The sequence below is a fragment of the Botryllus schlosseri genome, chromosome 11, assembly GCF_051294905.1.
Source record: "Botryllus schlosseri isolate E-star chromosome 11, Bs_hap1, whole genome shotgun sequence".
Lineage (NCBI taxonomy): Eukaryota > Metazoa > Chordata > Ascidiacea > Stolidobranchia > Styelidae > Botryllus > Botryllus schlosseri.
In genome coordinates this window covers 17,810,929-17,833,705 of record NC_137246.1, presented here as the reverse complement: position 1 = coordinate 17,833,705, position 22,777 = coordinate 17,810,929, and the positions used below count along the sequence as shown (strand labels likewise).

The following is a 22,777-nucleotide window of genomic DNA, read 5'->3' as shown; positions in this document are numbered from 1 at the left end:
CGACCTGGCCGATAATCGAGGACGATGTTTGGAACTTTCCCGGTTATCGATATCGGCCTATGAAGGCCGATATCGCAGCCGATATTTTATACATAGAAAAATTCAAAAATATTGGAAAGTTTTCTAGTTTGTTGTTCAGCTTTCTGTGGCATTTATAAGTGCCATCTTGCCTAATATATAATATTTTTGGCGAAATGGTTTTCTGTTCCTTCCATGTTAATATCGGCCTATGATATCGGTTATCGGTCTTGTGAGTGTGTCGATAATAATCGGTGGCGGCCTGCAAAAATCAATATTGGTCGACCTGTAGTACATATGTATGTATATTAGGCCAATACATTATTGGTATATATAACCACCCACCGCCGTAGTTGATTTTGGAATTGCCAAAGAAGTCTGTTCCCAAGACGGATTGAAGTTCAAATCTATGTTTGTTAGTTTTGTTTTTGCACACATAGGCCTACGTCCCACGACATTCGTAACCTAAATCGGGTAGTACTTGTGTTTACACTGAAATCCACCTCGTGTCGTTGATATGTCATATACATACACACATAACATGTACTTCGCCACATTTTCATGTAGTACCAACAGCTAAAGTACTTGCTCAATTTTAGCCACTCTCAATAACGTAATATCAGACGGGGTCACGCGGTATAGCCTACTTCCAATTTTTCGAAGTGAGTCCTTAATACCAATGGACTGGGCATTAGTATAATATGTTGATCTGGCTGTGTGGGCTTCCATCTTCTATAGACGATACATAGGCCTACACTACAGCTATATATTCACCAATTTTGATACCTCTGTCGAAAATCTTTTATATTGATGAGATATACCGTGGTGTGATAAATATCTAAGACGACGATGTAGACTACTTCTATTTATGACTGAAGTTGAGCAGCCGGTGGAAATAGTGCACAATTTGAGAGTGACTACAATACATGTACTGTATATGGCTAAGGCAGGTAATGCATGCGACGCCCTCTCATGCAAGCTATTCAATATCCTCGCATTCGTAAAAGCACGGATACATGTTTACACTTCGAATGATTTAACGCTAAGCTTGAGGATATTCCGCGATTGACCACGCAAACCGACAGTAACATGATAATCGATCATGAGTAGGATTTGTGAGACAATAAATGCTTGACAAACCATGCAACAATCTCTTTCCGAGATACCATTGCACTGAGGAGAATTAATAAACCGTAAAATCTGCGCCTCGACATGTTTACAAAACATGTTCACTCAACGTTCCAACCAGCGACATGCCCAACAGTGAATAAAGCTGCTTTACGATATATTGGCTTCTTGAAATTAATACATTTTATGTCAGTTAGGCCGTTTGTGGATGTTTGAATTCATAGGGATAGGCTGTTTGTTCTGTGGGACGAGGGCATGCATTATGGTAGGAATACAAAAACGACTATGACGTCATATATCGCCATACGTTAGGTGACTCAGCATTACAAATACGATAACCACTCAATGTACGCCTATACTTCGTCTTTTGTGAAAAAATCCAACAACAATTCTAAGATTTTTCTACAAAAAAAAAATCACATTTATTTTGTACACAGTTTGTGCTTGTCCCTCGTAATTGCAAGCTCTCAGACGAGAGAAGGACTCAATACATTTACAATAGCTTTGTAGTCAAGTCATATATGCGGGAGGTGACAAAGGTCAAAACGCTGATATTTTCGCCAAACACATTGCATATAATAGTACATGTCGGCAATAGTGCGTTCGTTATTAACGATTTCAGATCGATATTTAGTAAGAATGTACACTGAACACTGAACAGGCACTGTCGCACTGTTTTTCCCACTCAGGTTCAAGACGAAGAGTAATCATTTGTAGAATTTATTTACTAAAAATAGGCAATATATAAATATAAATAGTGTAAGGGTTCAATAAATATCGGTAAGTCATAGATATCTAAAGCAGCACAGATGATAAAGCAAGAATAAATCACTAGGTGAAAATATTTGCAGTGTAATAAAGGAAGAAACGGGGCTCAAACACATGGAATCAAAATCGATATATCCTGACGCGGTGTCCGAAACCATCGATCGGTACGTATAGTTCGCGTTGGCAAAACCGGTAATTCGATGACAGGCCTGACGTCGATAAATTCAACATGGAAATGCAGTTACACCCGGAGCTTTTATCGATTTCTGCAACCTCAACCTTGACGTTGGAAAGGAGAGTGATCTTGCTGGTTTATGATTCCGCGATGTCGACAACGTACGCGCATATTCTTTCGCTGTTTTGTAATTCACCGCTTCACGTTACCATTTGGTAAGGTTTCATTGTTTGCTCATATGCCGATATTCTCATGTATATATCGATTAGCAAACGAGCCTCCGCAATAGTGCATTCCTCTGCGTTACGATCTTATTGACTTTGTGCAATCAGTTGTTGTGTCCACTGTGGTTTTCAAGCGCATTCGGTTAGACGATATCCCTTTCAGACGATCTAGTCTCCATACTCCTCCTGCCGATCTAAAACCATCGCTTCGCGAGATTCTAGCGTCCAGATTCTCCCGGCTTTGAACTCGTGGTGACAGATTGAACCGTACTTTAATCACGTAATACGCATGCCGGTGTCCGCTCTATCAACCACGGGGACCTGTTAGACTCCTGCACCTGTTGAGCGAAGATAAACTTATTACTGCATTGGCATAATCGAATGCTTTCAGTAAATGTCCTTGATAACATCCAAAGAATAGATCCAGTGACTGCAATAATACTCCCAAGTTCGTAGTAACACGTCGTTTACTGAGGAATTGAAGATATTTATAAACGCAACATGCGGACTTACGAGCAGCGTAATTTACTAATGGTTATCTGCATATTCCAACAGAGCCTAAACTTGGTGATATTATATAGTCCCCACAAAAATATGAGTGTCTGTACATACACCGAAACCGTACTACAGTCTATACTTCCTTCACTTAATTAATTGATAAGGATCGGCCTAACTCTAACCCCTTATTTGGCGCAATCTTTTGGAAACATGCTTTCGCATAGGTGTTTTCGTTTTGCACGACTGCATTTACAGGATATTTTGTGATGGATAGCTGATATAGATTTATTGTATGCACCAGAGAATGTCATGTTCTTAAACTTTACGCTAGACGGGTAACAGCGAAAATGATAAGTATTATTGGCGTCGTTACCGATAAACTTTGCGATGATCCATCTATCATTTTGCGAGAGAAATAATACAAATACTCACGGGCACGGTCGTCGGCGGCTTTCGCAAAATGCTCTCAATTTCCAATCGAATTTACAAGAGCATAGACAAGCCAGCGTATTCGCGCCAATTCGCCTCCTGCGGCTGTGACAGGGTCTGCATTGACACGAACAAGTAGCGCGATTCCAAATAGCTCCCGGAGGACAGGCTTGCACGGGACATCTTTCGCATTTGCACGTTTCGACGTTGAATGCACCGCCACGCGGACAAGACTGTCTCACGCAAGACGACTCGCATTGGCACGTGTCGTGGTTCAATCGCTGTCCTTGATTGCACGTAGTCTGGACGCATCTCATGCCAGGTACCGCCATACATCGGCACTCTCCAGGGTCCCACGTTTCGTGTGATTCGCATGCTTCCGGAACGCATACCGGCCTTGTGTCTTCGATGCTAAAGCGAAAGAAATTGCGAAGTAGTACAAGAAATTGCCATGAAGTTATTGTTATGGATGGAATTATAGACGGATGCAAGTTCAATCCAAGCGTTGTAAAAATACAAGTAAATGAACGCCTATCAACACTATCCACTAGAACTATACACAATTCGGCGTCACGGCATCGGAACTGAAGAGTCAACGGGGACAAGAACTTTTTTCTGCTACTCCTATATGGTATGGTGACAATACTTTTATATATCTAGCGCGAGAAAATTACTCTGCTGAATTATACCTACGTTTTCGATGGCGACTCATGACCCCGACGGTGCTCTCAAATTTGAACATAAGCACCGGCGCACATCTCACCTTCGACACTCGCAAGACCCGTGATGCGTGAACTCCAAGGTTATTACCTTATAACTGAAGGTGGGTAGCGTCGTCCGTTCTGAAATCTAGTGAGAATAAGGCAGCAATGACGGATGCCTTGCCTTTCGCCAATGTAGTAATGTGTAATAATTATTCACCTGCATTTTCGTTGTGTATTGAGACGTCGCCACACATCTCATGGTATCGCTGTCGCAACAGCCGGAGCATCTGTTCAACTTGACGCACGAAGGGGAATAAAACGCATGCGAAGGAAGTGACGGGTGTTCGTGCCGCACGAGCAGTATTTCCTCCCTCACTTCACACCTACTGCTATCGGCTACAGCATCGAGATCTGTCAACAAGAGTACCGCGGATAACTTGCCCGTCTCCGAAATTGGCGCGAAACCATTCCGTCGGGTTATTTCTAAAAATCGTCCCCTGTTCGGGGATTTGCACACCAAATTTCGGAGTCTGAAAATGAGTCTGATTTCAGATTCGCATTTTTGTAAGGATAGCGTTATCGCTAACATGTCGAAAACTTGCGTTGCAAACTATATTTCCGATGCTGGTCACAACACTCCTTCTCTGCGGGTTCGAATTAGCGGGATTTGTGTCAGTGTCGGATAAATATTGATATGCGTAATCCTGTTTCTCTCCGAACGAATACAAATCGAAGCCGCACGCGTGATGTGGGATTAAGATATGTGACTCTCAAGAGTATGGATTCGGTAAAGCGATTCTGGGAATTCCCGGTCTACGTCCTGTAGTTCTTCATCACACCCGGAACTTTATACTATAAAGTTTATAGTATACGATTTCAAGACTATTTTGCAAGATGCGGTCGAACTGCTAATGTCTACAGTCTACAATCATCCTATCCTTTGTACGTCATGTTTTCGCAACGGAAGAAAATGATTTCACAAATGTGATGTTTGCGACAACGTCAAGGTAAGGTATGCGCGGCGCCGCATCCTGGCAGGCACAGATGGTTTCCCATGCTTGTGGGAACAGCTGATTCACGGGTTAGCGACCTGGTACCTTTGTCTTCGCATGAAATTTTCCTATGTCGCATATAAGTACGCAATTCGGATCTTTAGTTTAGGAAACGTGAGACGATTCACTGTGCGAGTTGTCGATGCGAAAATATTCGAGACAATAATGATCTTTCTGACGGTTAATTACCTAAGTACTCATCCGTAAAGTCTAATTAGTCAATCCTTCGTCTCGACATAGTGCGAGTTTTCGAATGGCATGATGAAGACCGGTGAAATAATATTTACGGCTAATTTCTCAATTTAACTTCGATGTACGGAGCTGAAAATATAGTTAGCCGGAAGGTAGGTGACTTTCACGTCGTTCATAACAGCAAGTATAGTTTGGATTCGTACAACCACGAAATACATCATGGCTTTGCGAAAACAAGATCACCAGTATCACGGTAGCGCCTACTTGTTTACCTCTTGAATAAGCGTTATGCTACCCAAGCAAAACAAACATTCCTTTCGTACTTCACCGCATGACTTCGGTTTATAGGTAAACAACTGTACACCATTAATTGCCAAGCTCAGTTAAAGGCATGTACTTTTCGATAACTACGTCATCCGATTGCCGACATCATTTACCTCTCACATCAACAGCCAGACGAAAACAAGAAAATTGGTTCAATTTCAGCAACGTGTTTCACTTACCCAGATAATCAGGCACTCTTGCGACAGCGGCGTGGGTGCAAAGTCTATGTTGCGTAATCAAACATAAGGACAGCGAAATAAAAAACAGTCTATCGACGAGTGAACGTTTTCCTCGGCATTGATTGAAATGGATGCAGCTTGATGCGCCTTTTTTAAATACATTTCGAAAAGTTTTCAAAAGTCCGCATTCGAGAATAGTAATCCGCGTTTTAGTCGGTGATCGATGGGGACATGCGGCGTGTGTCGGCATCGGGGCGATCTCAATATTTCGCCGGGCGAAGAAGGCGAAGTAATCCGTAATCCGGTATTCTTTTTCCCAGTCTTCCACTGCACAAAGTGATGACTTTACACGAATTGGTATTGATATATCAATGTCGGGGATTAACCCACAGGCTATAAATCGAACCTATGAAGAGATCAGCGTTGACAAATTATTCTCGGATAAACTGTCATGCGACGCGGTCCTTTCGCTTGACGCTGGGATGTCGCTTCCGGTAAAATCTTATAATTGTTACCCTTAACGTCCTTATGACACATCGCGCTTAAATTCTTCAAGGAATCTCATCCTAACGATGCCTATTACACTGCGCGGGTCGCCTCGGGTGATTCTCGATAACTTCCAGTTTTTAAAATAGATTGCGTCGCCAACATTATATCATGAAGTTGTCGACGCCGAAACCGCTATTCCGAAGGTAATGTCTATGGCCGCGGCAGTTTCGTCGCGTCACGACTAGCAAGGTGTCCAAATAAAGAATGCAATGCCAGCAAATTCTCACTGACTTATCTTTTGCATTCGCCCTCAACTCATTCTGAAGTTTCAAGCTTTCTGATCCTTCACGTTAGAAGGCTACACTGAAACAATGCAACTCAAACAATAGGCTTGAGGCGTGCAACAACAATGCTCATTGTCTCACGCCCGCGAGCCCTCCCCGCCCCCCAACGACAGCAGTTTTCGGTTGGCCATACTTGGACGACGTGATATCTCTCGCCGCCGCTTTCGTGCCAAGTTTGAGATTAGAAAAAAGTTCGAACCCAGACGGATTTCTCGAAAATCTAAGGAATTTCGCAGCAAGTAGTCGCATTTATACTGGCGATCGCGATTAACCATCCGTGAATGAGAGAAATTCGGTGATTTGCAGTTGAGTTTTTTCTTAGGAAATTATCACTGATCAGAATCATTTGATCATATTTTCATCGATTAAAAATGTTTTTGTGGGTTCAGGATGGTACTCGCATTCATCTATATCAATAAAATTTGCAGGTTATGTCATGTGCGTTTTCATATCAAAATCGGTCCTGCATCAAGAAATAATGAGCATTGTCTTCGGCGAGCACACTCAGTTCTTGCGGCTGTCGACCCATTTATTTCTCGAGCTCCTCATAGATGCTCCAATTCGTGAGTGTTTTTCATAATGAATGCATAATAGGCACTTACTTACGTCGCATTCATGATCTACGACAAAAGGCGGGCGAGCAGTCTGGACGTCATGAGTCCGGCATTGTAACTTTGTCTATATATGCAAAATCGCCAATTTAGAAACAATCCTTTTCGATGGACTTTGATCTATCATTTTTCATCGTGTCAACTGTTTGCCCGGTGATTTATGGTGCGCAATCATATATAGCGCATTGATGAGATTTGACACATTGTAACGTGCTCCGAACACTCTTTCCCGCCCACAATATGTGTTGCTAGTTTCCCGTCTCTAAGAACCGAATAACAAGATGTAGCTAACCAGCTTATTTTAACAATCTAGAACAGACATGTCGAACCACCGGATGGCGAAGCAATATTGAGTACATGAATAGAATGCCTGTACTATCCAACATATTTCAGTTAAAATTTGTTTATTTCCACGTAATTATTTCGTTACGACAGCAAATGTCGAACATGTTCATTGTTTATATGCCATATTATAACCGTTCGACGGAAATGTTGCGTTTTCGCTAGTCGCAATTACAAGTGCCATCGACACATATAATTCCGCAAAAAGTACACAGACTTTTCACTCAGTTCAGACTCGAAGTTCTCGGGACTGTAAATGGACAAAAAGGTAGCTATTCACCGAAGTCAAATCGCCAATCCTAAACCGTTATATACAAGTTACATAATGCTCGAAAGGTCCCCGCACTCACAACGTGCTGAAAACATCTCTTTAATCCTTCACTTTCTTTCCTCTGCTGAACTGGTTCCGTGGATGGCGCAATAACTTTTTTATGCCGAGATTTCAAACCGAAATAGTGATGTAATATATAATGAAACAAATTCAAAGAGTCCGCATTTACAGTTAAATCTCTTGTATTCCTCACTCACAGCGCACACGCAGGGCAAACGCCGCATCGTGCCAACAATCGGTGTACCCCGCAGGTTAGAGCAACTGTTTTAGTGTAGTTTAACTGAATTCAATCGTCCAATCATTATATTTTTGCCAAATGTGTTTAAATAATGCCCTTGTGATCCGTTATATATAGCAGCATCAGACTTAAAAACACAGATATGATTTTGGAGGAGTTTAGCATCGCTTGACTGGCCCGGCCCGCAAGCGAATAAAAGGTTTGAATCCGGCTCGCGACCAAAATTGAGTTTGACATCCCTGACCTAGATTCCAGATTCTAAATCTAGGTCTTAGTTTGTAGACGTAGGCCTACTTGAATTTTCTTTCAAATCCGTGAAATTCTATATAAAGAATTGTTAATCGTTTGGAGGAGTATCACTTTCAGAAGGCCTAATTCTTTTAGCATAATTACTTAAGCGCACAATAAACAATAACGTTGTACGTTTTGCTAATCATCGATGGGCCTGCACGCTGGATACCAACGTATTTGTGCTAAATCGTAATCGATATCGACTAACGTTTTCGCGTAAATATATATTTTAAACCGTCGCGCTGTTGAAGGTTGACTATTTTGGTATTTCGTGTTTTTGCCACAACCTATGACACACCCTTCCGGATTCGTGGAAGTTAAATTCACGGTTATTTCATTTGCATTGGATCAATTTCACGTTTAGGTAGGTGCACGAGGTTGGTCACGTGTCCAAGTATTATTACGTTTCGGGAAAAGATGTCCTCTTCAGTCAGACTGACAGCTGCAGTTGAGGTTAATCAGGTAAATATACGGTAGAGGGTGAACCTTTCATTGTACAATATGTTTCATTGCAATATTTATTGAATACTACGCTGACTACTGTCTATGCATATCCATTCGCAAGATCTTGCCACTTACTTGATGCGTGCATTGACCACGCAGCCGAGCGCAAAACTCCCTATGGTCTTTATCTAGAATTCCACTTTTACATGGTCGAAGGTCGTTTGCAACGACTCATTTTACTGCCACCATCACCTTCCGTGTTGCCATAACCCGCAGCAAAGTATTACATGTCACAAATGAATGCAGGAACTGTACTGTACAGCAATCCCATCGCCAACTAAAATTCCTAACCGGTACACTCAATGTCATTTTCGCGCCGTCTCGCGAGCCGGGCGAGAGCGTGTCGGATATTCGCGGCGCCCTTATACTGCTGCTCGAAAATGTTAAGGATATAATCCGGGATATTGAAGGTCGTATACGCTTCGCTGAAATTGGCTGTTCTACGTAAGACACCTACTAACCCTGCCTGCATGCGATGCCATTCATATGAGCTAGATAAATCAAGATTATGCGGGCCGCACAGAGTCAAGGTGCGCCAATAGCCTGTGAAAATGAGCACATATATGGAATTGCCAGATATGGACTTATCGAAACTGCTAGCGATGTTGCTATTGGCCGTATTCATGACAGCACAGGAATGGTCGCAAATAAGACTCAGTAAGTGGGACGCAGCGCTGGGAACAGGCAAGAGATATTTGATTGCGTCTGCCGCGTACCTTGATGGATTCGATGACATATTCTCTGCTTGTCTGTATAATCTGCTGGATGGAACATGGAGTGTCCACTAAGGTTCTTCATATCAATACGGATTAAACGTATTTCTTCGGGATTTTTGAAAAGCTCGTGCTACAGGAATCTTGCTGTATTGTATTAAAAACGACGGTAACACACTCACCTTCATACCAAGGTTTACTCTAGGACAGACCTTGGCAAACTGCGGCCCGCGACATGATTTTGAGCGGCTCGCCACAAGTTGCCTGGAACTATTTAGAACATGAGGGATACTTTCAAATGTTAAAAGGTGAACTAACACCATAGGCTGTATAAACTGAAACGGAAATGTGTTTCTATGTAAGTGATTTACATGTACGTAATTCAGATTCGAAGCACATTCAAAATAAAACCGACAAAGCAAAGTACGCCGTATAACAATCAAAGTCGCACAACTGTGAACATACATTCTTGTTAATGAAGTTTACCAATTCTACGTACAGATCAACTCTTACTGCTAATTATCTGTCAGCTCTGCTTCACATCTCCACTTCAAACATTCATCCTAACTTTGGTGCACTTGTTAAAGCCGAGCAGAGGCTAGATTTCTCTCACTAAACAAGATTAAGGGATACCAACATATGAGTTCATTTTACAATTATAATCTGATATATATTGTTCATGCTATTTGAAATACATCGGTGTCTTAATAGAAAAGAGTGTGATTTCTGATTAGCAAAGAGTTTAAAATGTTTCATACCGACCACTTTGTAAATTTTGTAATTATACTGTATAAATATGTTTTTTTAAATCAACCCTAACTTCCCCTTTACTTTAACACATCCAGTTGATAACAAAGTTACTTACTACTTCCAATTAAAAAAACTAACACACCGCAATAATGGCTTAGTAACTTTCGGCTCAGTCCGCCAAACTATTTTTGCATCTTATCTGGCCCACCGGGAAAAATAATTGTCCAGCCCTGCTCTATGATGCTGGGCTTATGGTGTTGAAGTGGGCTTTTGTGGGTGTTTTCAAGGCTGGCCGCATTGAACCGAAAATGATAGTATGTTGCGTCATCAGAGTATTTGGGAACATGATATGGATTTTATCCCAAGGAATTCTTCACATCATTCATGGTGTCTGGAAATCTGGCGATTCACCGTTAGAAATAGAGTTCCTTGTAAGTCTGAATAATCGATGAAAACTGATGAATGACTGAAAGTAAATTCCACCAAAAATACACCGAACCAAGCTTTATAAACTCCCGATATGTTCATGAGACCGCGACATTTCGAACTCTTATTATATATTTCTCCTGTCGAATTCGTACTTATATTACTTCACAATAATATGATAATGTATCGTATACGACCATTAAACATGGTCCCTAGATTGGACAAAGAAAATATTGCGTCTCTGGGCGTGGCATGTTTCCGCCCCTCGACGCGCGTGTGGCGTCATAATACATTCATAAGGCCAACACCACGCTAATTGCTGATATTTGTTGAAATTTTCGCTCTGTCTACGCCTCCTGGCTGCACTAGCAGCGAGCACGTGTTGACCCTTGACACCTATTATATTTTGGCTGCGTATTTATCACTGTATAACGTGTTCCATATATAGTTGAGACTGGGGTAAGACACCTGATACCACTGAAACAATTTATGAAAGAAAACGAGGCGTTCTTGTTTGATCTTACACTATTGGCCACTACTTGCGCCTATACCTGTTACACAACCTTACAAATAACCACAACAATTGATATTATCTTTTACCGGTTTTCATTCACGGAATACTTGTGCCAGCAAATGCCTCGCCAAGCCTGATGACATGTAAAATAATCGCTTAATGTCGACATTTATGAAGCATATAATCCTTGTTCGAGTGTCAATCATTTCCGGAATTAGAAGCCCTTACCAGTCGATCACCGGAATGATGACAAGACAACCGCTTGTTGAAGATATACTCATATAAGATTTGCGTATTTGAAGTTGTGTTTTGATTTAGCAGTTTTATCGGCGTTCCGCATTGCTATTCTGATTATACTATTGGCGCGGGTCAAATGTGAAGTACACTTTGGCAACACCGTCGAAGCAATGAAAATACAGCTTGACCTTCAGTGACACTTGACACATTTTTGAGGGGATTAAAATATTTTGGGCGATGAGGGTCTTAGGAACGATCAGGTGGTTGTGTGTGAGAAAATATGCGGCCATCGCCAATTCTTGCTTAATATAAATAGACTATTAAATATATTCAATCGTATATAGGGCCAAGTTAAATGAATAACTTGTAATCTTGAACTTATACGAAAACTCTATTGCCCACGTAGAGATTGTCCAAGATGTTGAATGAAATCATGTAGGTCACACAAAACTTGCTATAAAATTAATTTTGAATGCTGTTATGTGCCCTTATAATCGTCAGAGATGAGCATAGCCTATACGCATGTTGGATTATTATTGGCATTGGATCCGAAGATTTCCTGTTTTACAAAACCGGGTTTGGAATTTGACATTGAATTTCAATTAATTATATGAATTATCATGCAACCTTCAAACGCATTTGAGTCATTCATCGGATATGGAAGATCTTCTTTTCGCACTCATTTACGAGTGGCGCATTCCAGGTATTTTAGGATAGGGCGTCATAGTGATCATTGACGCATAGGTAGATAGTTCGGCATGCAGAAATTAGACAATCGCCACAAACATTGTACTGTTTGGGGGAAATTTGCTTTGCGACTTATCGAGGTCGTAGCGACATATAATATTTGTTTCAAAGTAGTATTCTTAAATCAAAGAAGTAATTTCCATTGATATTTCCATTGATATTTCGAATTGTGTCTACTGCATTTTGGGAATATAATAAGCTGCAAAAATCTTCGCGCTTGAAGTGGTTTCCTGTATTGAGTCCATATATCTTGAACTGTTCTCTCACGTGCTGTGACATTTGGCACGTGATCTTTCATCAGATATCAAGATACATCACGAATTCCATTTTTTATCGCAATTTTGTTTTCCCTTTCATTGGTCACCACTAATGTAACCAGAGAAGGCCTGTAAGACTACATGAAGCATACGATTTTAGGTACCGTCTATTAGAGTTGCCACGATAAAGATAGGGTTACCATATTTTGGAAATCTAAAAAGAGGACACTTTTTCAAAATTTTCAGACTTGCAATACCGGAGGAAAATCGTGAAAAAATGGTATATTTTTCCCACTGGTTGACTAAAAAAATAGTCCACTTTCCGGCTCAACTCCCGAAATACAGTTTTTCTTCCACATTATTCGTTGGTTGACGAAAAAAAGATCAGCTTTTCGGCTCAGCTCGCGAAATAGCCACCGGAGCGTTACTTCAGGGCTGGTTTACTGTATCTCAGTCCGATTTTCCCTATATTTAACCATAATTCTCAAAAAAGAAGACAAAATTTCAAAAAGATAACATTCGGGAGTCCTCCGTGGGCACTTTCAAAAAAGTCAAAAAAGAGGACGAATCCTGTACGTATGGTAACCCTAATAAAGGTGGTATCTGAGGATTGCAAGTCTTGTGATTTGTTCAAAATGCTCATTCAAGGACCTTGAACGTTAGAGCGGGGCCTATTTGGATTTCTTTTATGGCTAAAATGAATACGTGCTAGTATTTCTGACCCATAGCAATGCCGCAACGAGGTATTGTAAACTCTGAGGCGGGCAGGGGTCGATAGACATCGACAGAATGATCGCAGCTGTTTCACTGCAAGATTACTTCACAGCAGACTTGGACGACTGGAAAATATTCCGATTTTCCGAATCAGATTAGAGCCGAAGTTTTTTCCAAATTAGAATAGAATTAGAATTATAGCTGCACAGTTTTTTCTAAATTAGATTACAAATAGAATTACTGAATTCGTGAAAACTTGGAAATTGAATGAAATTGTGGATGAGAAATAAATACCGCAAAATATTCGGTTCATACCAAGTCACATTGCATTCCCGTAACTATGAGAATGGTTAACATCTATATTCCAAGCTTTGCTCGATTTGCACTATACCAGCATGAGTCATCAACACGCAGCCCGCGAGGTCATATTTTGCGGTCGGCGAGCGGATTTGTGAATTTGGAAGAACGCGAAATAAAGCATTTTGAAATGCTGAAATTGATTTCAGTTTCAAATTATTATTATTATTGTTGTTGTTTTATATAAAGCTATTCGCTTGTGCCCAACAACACTTCTCCTCACAAGCCGAAAAGGCTTCAGCGAAGGCGACTATGGAGAGTCATCTGATATGAATAAGCATATTGCCTTGACGTGCAATGCTGGCCCAGACACTGCCAAGACCGATATGCTAGAAATCGGCCCAGCACGTCGCCACAAGGTCAATCTTCAGGATGAGATGGTATTTTATCTGGTAACATGTCTGGCTAGCCTCGTTATAGATTCAGTAGTCGCTGAACAGCGTTGTCAGGAATCATGCGCAGCTCATAGTTCAAAATAAAATGAAATTTATGATCATGAAATTTCTTGTTTTATTTGTAATACTTTAATAATATTACTTCTTTTGTTGCAATCATGCCCATCGCCCATGTTAGTGAGCACGGCGTTGTATTAGCGTAAAATTTTAAAAACGTGGTTGCTCAACTGTGTGGCTCCGAATGTTGAAAAGTGACACGCGACCCGTTTTGAGTTGGCGACCCCTGTACTAATGACTGAAAACTCCTTCCGGCGGAGCTGATATTGTAGTCAATTCTAGTCGTGCCTACGAGTTCTCGAGCAGCAGCAGCCTTGAGATGAGGAAAACGACTTTCTCTTTTCCAGTAACTCAAAATTCAATACATCACTGTCCATTGTCCAAGTGTCCATGCTATCACTCTCTGCTGAGAAATATCCTTCCGCTTCATCCTCTAATATATTTTCCTTGCTTAGATCTGAAGCAATCATCCTCTTTTTTCTAGTGGTAGTTGAGGGCATGAAAGTGAACAAGCCGGCGGCTCAGCACTTGATTTCTCTGAGCGAGATTGATATTATTGTTAACTCGGTGCATAATACCGCGGACAAATAGGCATTTTCAGGAAAATAATAAATTAGATTACAATAATAGAATTAGAGCATATATGAACATTTCACAAATTAGATTAGAATTAGATTACTGACATTTCGCTCTAATTTAGTGAAATTAGACAACCAGAATTATCTAGTTGTCCAAGTCTGCTTCACAGGCCTAAATTTATTTAATCCATTATTAGAAACAAGGGCGGTAAAGTCATGAGTATTTTGAACAATACTGATCTAGGGTTGCATTTAAAACACACAGTGTTAACACATGTTTTAGACAGTGTTTTATAAACAAATGCCTTTTTGAAAAAACAAAATGTTTTTTTAACGTTGTGTAATTATGCCATAATTGTGTAAATACGTCCAAAAAACCATGAATGAGCCTACGGACGGTTTGCACCCAAAATAGTTGACGTATACGATGTGGGGTGGCTGGAACCCTCGGAAACGTCGTCGGTTCAACAGTTATAGCAAGCAGATGTTGATCATGGGTACGGAATGGGTGTTCTGATGATGATGACCGGCGACAGTACGAATGCTGCATAAAGGTTAAAGATATTTTTGGTCTGTTTATGACAGTGATCGGACATTGATCCTTTTCGTCGAAGGAGCCATATTTACCCTAAATTTCAATTGTCAATGTCAATTCACTGTGACGTCACAAATAAATATTCGTGATGTCATGACTACAAACTAAAAAAAAACAATAAAAGACAAGTTTTAAAGAATGGCCTCGTTTTAGACATGTTTGTTTTAACTTGTTTTTTGTTTTAAATGCAACCCTACTGATGACGAAGATATAGTTGATTACAAATGGGCGCCGAAAGACGCTGAGTTAGCCTGCTCACGGGGCTGGATCACTGTGTGTTCACTGTTCACCAGTTACATTTTCAACATTAAATGGCGAAGGAATGAACGGATTGTTGAGTGTCATTTCAGTACGAATCAGTTTGAAGGTATTGATCGAAATTTTTTTGAATGAGGTTTATACAAAATCAAAAAATATATAAATCGATTATATGAAACAGATATGCAGACGAACGAGCCGAGGTTTACATTCGAGAGCGATATGTGAAAACGTGATACGGTAGTACTGAGCATTTCCCATCGCTGATTGTAACGCTAACAGGATGAGACATCCGCGCATCCGCAACCCGCACGGAAGGCGATGCAAGGAAGTTTTAAAGTTATCTTTATGCATCATGTAATCTTTGGGCAAGGCCAACGCGTCTCGTTTAGACTACAATTAGAATATGAGAATAATAATTAGATATGAGTGTGCTGGCCGCTGTGGTTAAGTAAGATCGTTCAAACCTGTAATCAAATGATTGTTAGAAACGTTTAAGCAATGTATCATGACCGCCCTATTTAACCAGGCCATATATTCCCTTTCGTTTTTGTTACGAAATGAGTCGTCTGAGTTACAAAATCATATGGAAAGACTAACTATATGATGCGCTGGAAAGATTGTGATACTATTTGAAGATAAGCTGACGTTTAAAAATATTGATATGGAAATCAACAGGTAATGCAATTATTAGTGCAGTGCTTTTCAACCGTTTTGAACACCATCTGCACTTTTTCTGCAAAAAGAATTCATCCGAACGAACCAACCGCAATTTTTTATACGATTCATATGTGCAACAAGTAGGCGACCGGTGTAGGCCACCAAGTGTCTCATTAAAAAGACAATTCTTTTCTCTTGTTTTGATTTCAACTATAACGCATTAAAACACTTTTCGGCCAAATACGTGTTGGGGTTTCGTACAGGAGCTTGTAGTACTTGGATGGGTGATCTTTATAAGAACCACCCAGAACTCCTATCCAAAATACAGGGTATATTTTCCGCGAATGAAAAATGCTTGCTGGCAGAAATCGTTTTTAAGAGTATGACACAATGGTCCCCAAGGATCCAGTTCGCCGAAGTCGTGCAAAACTCGCATGTCTGTTTTAATGCTTCTGCCTTATGGCTTGGAAAACAAACTCCAAAAATATCAAGGAGAGTAACCACATTAGAGCTCGATACCTTATGATACGCTGATACACAGTGACCTTGGATATGTAAAAACTATCCGCATGAAATCGCGCGAAACGCCACAAATTTTACATACATATTATCAAACCGCTTTGGTCATGTGGCGACCCAAAATTATACCCTTTGCGACCCATACTTTTTGAGTCTGGTCTGTCAAGATCTCGGACAACATGCACCATCCCAGCTTTGTAGCTGATGGGCGCTGTCAAGTAACATGGCTTGCCTGTGCCATTCTTCGGGAACAACCTCACCCTCCTACGATGGTGAGTGCATCGTTTGCGGCCAAGAACCTCAAAGAGCCGTGACGCTTGTATAGTTCAGGGCTTCCCAAACATATATTTCCTTCAGATATTTTTTCTTTCTCTTAGATCACTAAAATTCGGCTCAATCTAATATAAATTAGAAACGTAATTCTGAGGCCGCTTTTGTGGACCGCACTTGACACGATAACCGCGAATTGCATGAATGCACATTGCACATTCCCGCTTTAAAGTGCTTGAACGACAATGATCATATTCGTCAAAAAGATTCCACTATTATCCTCACTGATCAGCGGGTATGCCAAGTCTCCGCCAATTGAACATGCAATAATTTAATATGTAGCCTAATGTGCAGTAGGCCTACTATATGCAATTGCCATAATCTCTGCCACCCCCTAGTTGGGGGCATCACAATACCAGTGCTGTGTTCGAGTATATTATAGGCCTATAGGAACATCTCTATAGAATATTCATCGCTTAAGTACATCTGCAATTTTGTCGTTCTCACATTTAAATTCTTCCAACTACTACTACTACTACTACTACTACTACTACTACTACTACTACTACTACTACTACTACTACTACTACTACTACTACTACTACTACTACTACTACTACTACTACTACTACTACTACTACTACTACTACTACTACTACTACTACTACTACTACTACTACTACTACTACTACTACTACTACTACTACTACTACTACTACTACTACTACTACTATACTACTACTACTACTACTTCCTACTGGTACGCACAGTTCCCAATAACATGATATTTTGGTACATTTGGAATAGAACGAATCGAATTGTTTGGATATAGCCTGCACGTGAATTGAATATGCTTCATCTTCATCAGTACTTTGGTTTCAATCTTTGCAGCCTCAACTTTCATCACTATACACTTATACAGTATACAGTTATACAATCGCTGCATGTGGCGAAAATGCATTTTTGAGTTGGGCGCATATAGGCAATGTATATAGGCATCATTATTATTCTGTCTTGTGTGCGCTAGTCGCGATTCTCGGTATTGGCCTTTTGGCGCCATAATCTGTAGTTTTTTCAAGTCTACTTTTAATGCACTTGTCAAATCAATTACGGATCCCGCAATCGAGGACGATAACGCACGATACACAACGGGGATTCAGTAAGGCGGGAGCTCGTAACTATAAAGACAATAATCAGTAAGGCTGTTGCGATGAAAGTCGAAGCCACTACAAACGGAATGATAATGTCTGACTGTTTTAACGAGATCCCATTTGTTACATTAGGCATAGAACAAGTCCGCTTGTTGGCCTGTGGCGCAAGCGCGTTTCACTCCACTTGAATTGGCAGTTATCAATAATAATTCATAATTTAGATGTAGATACATTCGAGTTTCAGAAATCACTTTATGTGTCCCTTTGTTATTATGCTGCATCTTGCAGTGATCTCCCTCGTCTGGTCATTCCATTGGTCATACCAAATGCTTATAGGCTACTGTATATGATTGTGCCGCTGACAAGGACTCCTGTCTAAATTTCTCGGTAAATAATTTGCATAAAATACATGATAACCTAGATAAGAACTGTTTCAGTTATCTTATCTCAGTCTAATTTTTTCGGAAATATTTCATCAATCAATCAACTAATCAGTCGATAACCTGCCATTGCGACTCTCCCGTCTCTAGTCTCTGACGCGACGTAGGCATATCTCGATTCCTATATGAGAATGCGCCAAGCCGCCCATTCCTCACTGAGTATGTGGCACAAGCGTGATATTCCCGGTCACGTGGTCATATATTATTCGGATAACCATAACGTTTATCAATACCAATTTAATCCAAGTGGACGTTGCTGTGAAATGAGTATAACAATAATTTATCAATACCTACCGAATAAGACACATGAATTTGATCGGAAAAGTAAAACTAACACACGTTGGTCATATGTACCGGTTATATGGGCAATCATTGCCTTTTCGCAGTGACAAAGCAGGCATTGTACCAACACCGATGAAGCGCCACTGTCTTGCGATATGGGTGGGAGTAAAGAGTTTGTTCTATGTTTCTGGAGTGCTAATTCATGCCAGACGGTCATTAATGTATTAACGCATCTCGTGATTAGTCCACTACTGTCAAAGGAGCATTCATTATGTCTATCACCAGTCAAATATACAGGAGTGATTACTCCTTTCAGTGAATGAATTTCGGTGATTTGAAGATTGATGATCTGGTAATCGCTCTCAGGCAACGCTGACGGCTAATGTCGCGTCATCCTCGTCACCATGCGACGGGAATCACAAGTGTTTTCATGGAATATGTCGCAAGAAAATTACGAGGGGCGCATTGCGGATATCCGCTGTTTTAATTTAAGACGAAATCTTGTGATGGGTGCCACGCGTCTGGGGTTCTTTTGCAACGTGACCCCTAGATGTTCACGTAGATGAACCCGGATGACAGAAAAAAGCACCCCACTTAAAGATTCAACGATTATGGATGCACCATTGTTTTCTTATCTATTCCATCATACGCCAAGAATTTTTCGATTTATTCAGGTATTACGCGACTGCTTGTTTTGTCAGTAAATATAGCACCGCGATGTTAGTACGAAAACGACTTACACGTAATATGCAGTCGTATTCAATTCGTCTCGTGTTAGGAAATTCGTAGACAGTATCGATATAACTCATTTTGAAATTTCAAAACTCGGCTCGCTGTACGCAGAGATAAACATCGCAGGTCATCGAGTCGGACAGCACCAATGGACCATTACTGGATTACGGTGGGATCACCGAAGGTCAGCGACCGAGAAATTCTCAGGTTCACGTGTGTGAAAATTCATACGTCATTTAAAAATTACGCCTTCTCTCCCGCAATCGACACTCTTTCACCGTGTCGATTTCGACAACGCCATGACACATGCATAAAGATTTCACGCAGATGGCGAAGAAGTGTCGCAACGCTTTCGTGTTTCTTTCATGTTCATTCACGTCCAATCGCTCCGAGGAAAACGTGATATAATACGGTGAGTATGGTTTTTATGACACATATCGTTGGAAATTATAATCAAAATTTGATAATGTAATCAACAGGCGCCATTTTCTATTCTATCCACGTGCGATTACGCATCTTTGTAAATTTCCACGGCACTTCGTATAATCTCTCATTAATTACAAAGAAGCACGCGCCCAAACGGCAATTAAGAATTCCCGTCATTCCGTTGTTCTATTGTTCACCATAGCCTGAGAATCGAGTGTTTTGAATCTGTGAATGCAGGCATTGAAGCATCGAAATATGGACGCAAATTTGAATTACAGAAATGAAAGGTGACTCTAGTAGGTTCTACAACAGAATGACGATCGTGACTTTCAAGCAAGATATTCGTCGCGTCCCAATGGCCACGAAAGCGCATTTTTTGTTCACGTAGCTTCTCTCGTCTTGTATTAATAGAGAAATTATGATGTTCAGTATGTCAACGCGAAGGTATTTTTTAGCATTCAACGATAAGTCATCGTCAATATTTATACTTAGGTCCATTCGCATATTAGAACAAGGGAAGAGTTACTATAAGTTGTACTGTCAACGTTAATTTTTTTACGTCGGATTCACATATAGGCGAGTGTGTAACTGAGAGAATCAACTTGACAGTTTGCCTTTTACATGTACACTTGAACAGCTATACACTGAACACTGAGCGATATACATCGGAAATATGCAACAGCGGTGCGAAAATATATTTGTGATGCGAATTCTATCAACGCTTTTATTGAATATAGGTGTACACAAGGTCGCATGTCATTCATGTATATAAAGTCTCATGTTTAGCTACATATATCTCTTGAGGCTGGAGCTGGTTTTTCAGTAAAAACAAACACTATACGAGCATTACTGATCATGGATTGATAGTGCTTTAATTGAGTATGAACAACCCAATTCGATGAAATGCAATAGACATCTGTCGGAACTTTTTCGCGGGTTGCCACGTATATAGTCACGTTGTCAAAAATTCCTCCTTTCGATTCATAAATCCAATTTGTCTCATGTTCAGGTACCCACGAGGCGGGAACCTTCTTATCTCGCCAAAGGAATTTGTTAAAAATCTCGTTTCTGATGTACCAGTACGCGAACGCTTGACAAGTATTTTATCAGCTCATTCCGTCGTATTACCTTCGCCATTACAATTATCCACGAGTCATTAGCAGTCCTTCAGAAATGTTAAATTCAAGCCGAATAGACTGATGTTCTATAATATAATCAATTGAAAAAAATGCTTCGACCGGTATAAATATATGTGTCGCAGAAAGGTGTGAAATGTGGTTGTATCGTATGCAGCATTAGATCGAAGTTGAGGTTAATTCAGCCAAGAAATCAGCGCAAGGCATGATTCTCATTACCCCAATGCATTAGGCTTGTGTAGTAAATTCTTCATCGGTACGTCTTTGCGATGACATACGCTGTGCTTACGCAGTTGCGAATAGTATCAATGTTTACTAAAGTGGCATTTTACGTGGGTTACCGATAATGTAGATTTCTCACATCGGTTTTACGCCGTTACTTCGATGAAAAATCACAAAATCTGCCCGTAACTGTTGCAACACGATATTTAATCTCAGAGCGACCGTTGGATTTCGAGTATGACATTATTTAATCCATCACGCGATTGCTCAGTACTGTCATCGTCCTTGTTCAAAAATCCGTTTTATAACAGGATTTCAATCACACCATCAACCAAACCAGACAACCGTGGTCTTTCGTGAGCGTTTCTGAGAGATTTTATCGTTTCTAATTGTCCATGTAATTGTAAATCAATTTCAACCATTGCTACGAATGAATGCGACACTAGTAAAATACAATTGTGCAGCAATGCTATTCTAATGAGAAGATGCAGGCTTCCTAGGAACTACTTCGTGTAACATACCGTACAGATATTGAAAATTTCTAGGTCTGTCTCGAGAGTTTACACTGCGATTTTACGGGGCGATAAAAATCGGAAGCTCCATGTGTGTATCGCCAAAAATAAGACGATTGTTGTTCTTATGACAAGTGGAAACTACTTGGCAACTGTAAGAAGTTTCGATAGGCGCCTATCGGAGCTTTTGTCGGGGTAATATTATCTTGAGCCAAGCGCACTGACATGCTACCGTACGAGTGTTTACATAACCATATCTATGTCTTTTCGGATAGTTGTACTTCAACTGAAGAATGGAGATTTTTATCAATTTACTCATGGGATCATGGATCAAGCTCATTTGGCATATTTTCTTTCATCAAAGCATAAATTTTGAAAACAATCGTAGCTTCAAAGCACTTTAAGGTCGGTCTGCACTAGAATAAGTTCTTTATACTCGGTATCTTATACGCATATCAGCCCACAGATATTTTACGGTCTAATGTCGTTTGTGCTAATCCTTCACACTCTGACGCTTTGCATGGGTACGAAAGTGAGGAATAGTGGTGCTTCTAATGATTTCTCTCCGTATATGTCGACTATTGAGAAAACTGTGTATGGCCCCTCTCCAAAATTTAACACGCTGTTGAAAAGTGTGCAAAATTAAATCACTATCTTGCCTGGAAATTGATATCTGGTTTAGTCACTGATGGATTGGTGAAGTACTTCCTGATAGACCCGACGGAAAAATTTAGGTGTATCATGGCCATGTTTTTAGTAGGCCATGGGTGTATTGGCCTACATATCAAACCGTAGTCCGTAGGCTATCAATTCTGGCATGAAATGCAACAATCGAAGCTAATACGTAAAGTTGAAATGTTTCACTTTAAAGTTGAGAGACTATTATGGTTTTGTTCATTGAACACTGAACAGTTTCGAAAGCAGTACTGCCAGGAGTAGGCGATCTATTTCTATATCATGAATGAAGGTCCAACATGCATGTTGCATG

The 22,777-nt window shown here is 40.5% G+C and overlaps 1 protein-coding gene across 1 annotated transcript; it reads right to left on the bottom strand.

Annotated features, from left to right (window-relative positions):
- Positions 1 to 1,638: 1,638 nt before the first annotated feature.
- LOC145451055 (vascular endothelial growth factor A-like) lies at positions 1,639 to 9,715 on the bottom strand. Its single transcript, XM_080329537.1, has 5 exons — positions 5,692 to 9,715; positions 4,162 to 4,355; positions 4,004 to 4,089; positions 3,244 to 3,651; positions 1,639 to 2,651 (listed from the first exon to the last, which is right to left on the bottom strand). Exons 1-5 carry the CDS (start codon positions 5,939 to 5,941, stop codon positions 2,621 to 2,623), a joined length of 969 nt encoding a protein of 322 aa, XP_080185663.1. The 5' UTR covers positions 5,942 to 9,715; the 3' UTR covers positions 1,639 to 2,620.
- Positions 9,716 to 22,777: the final 13,062 nt, after the last annotated feature.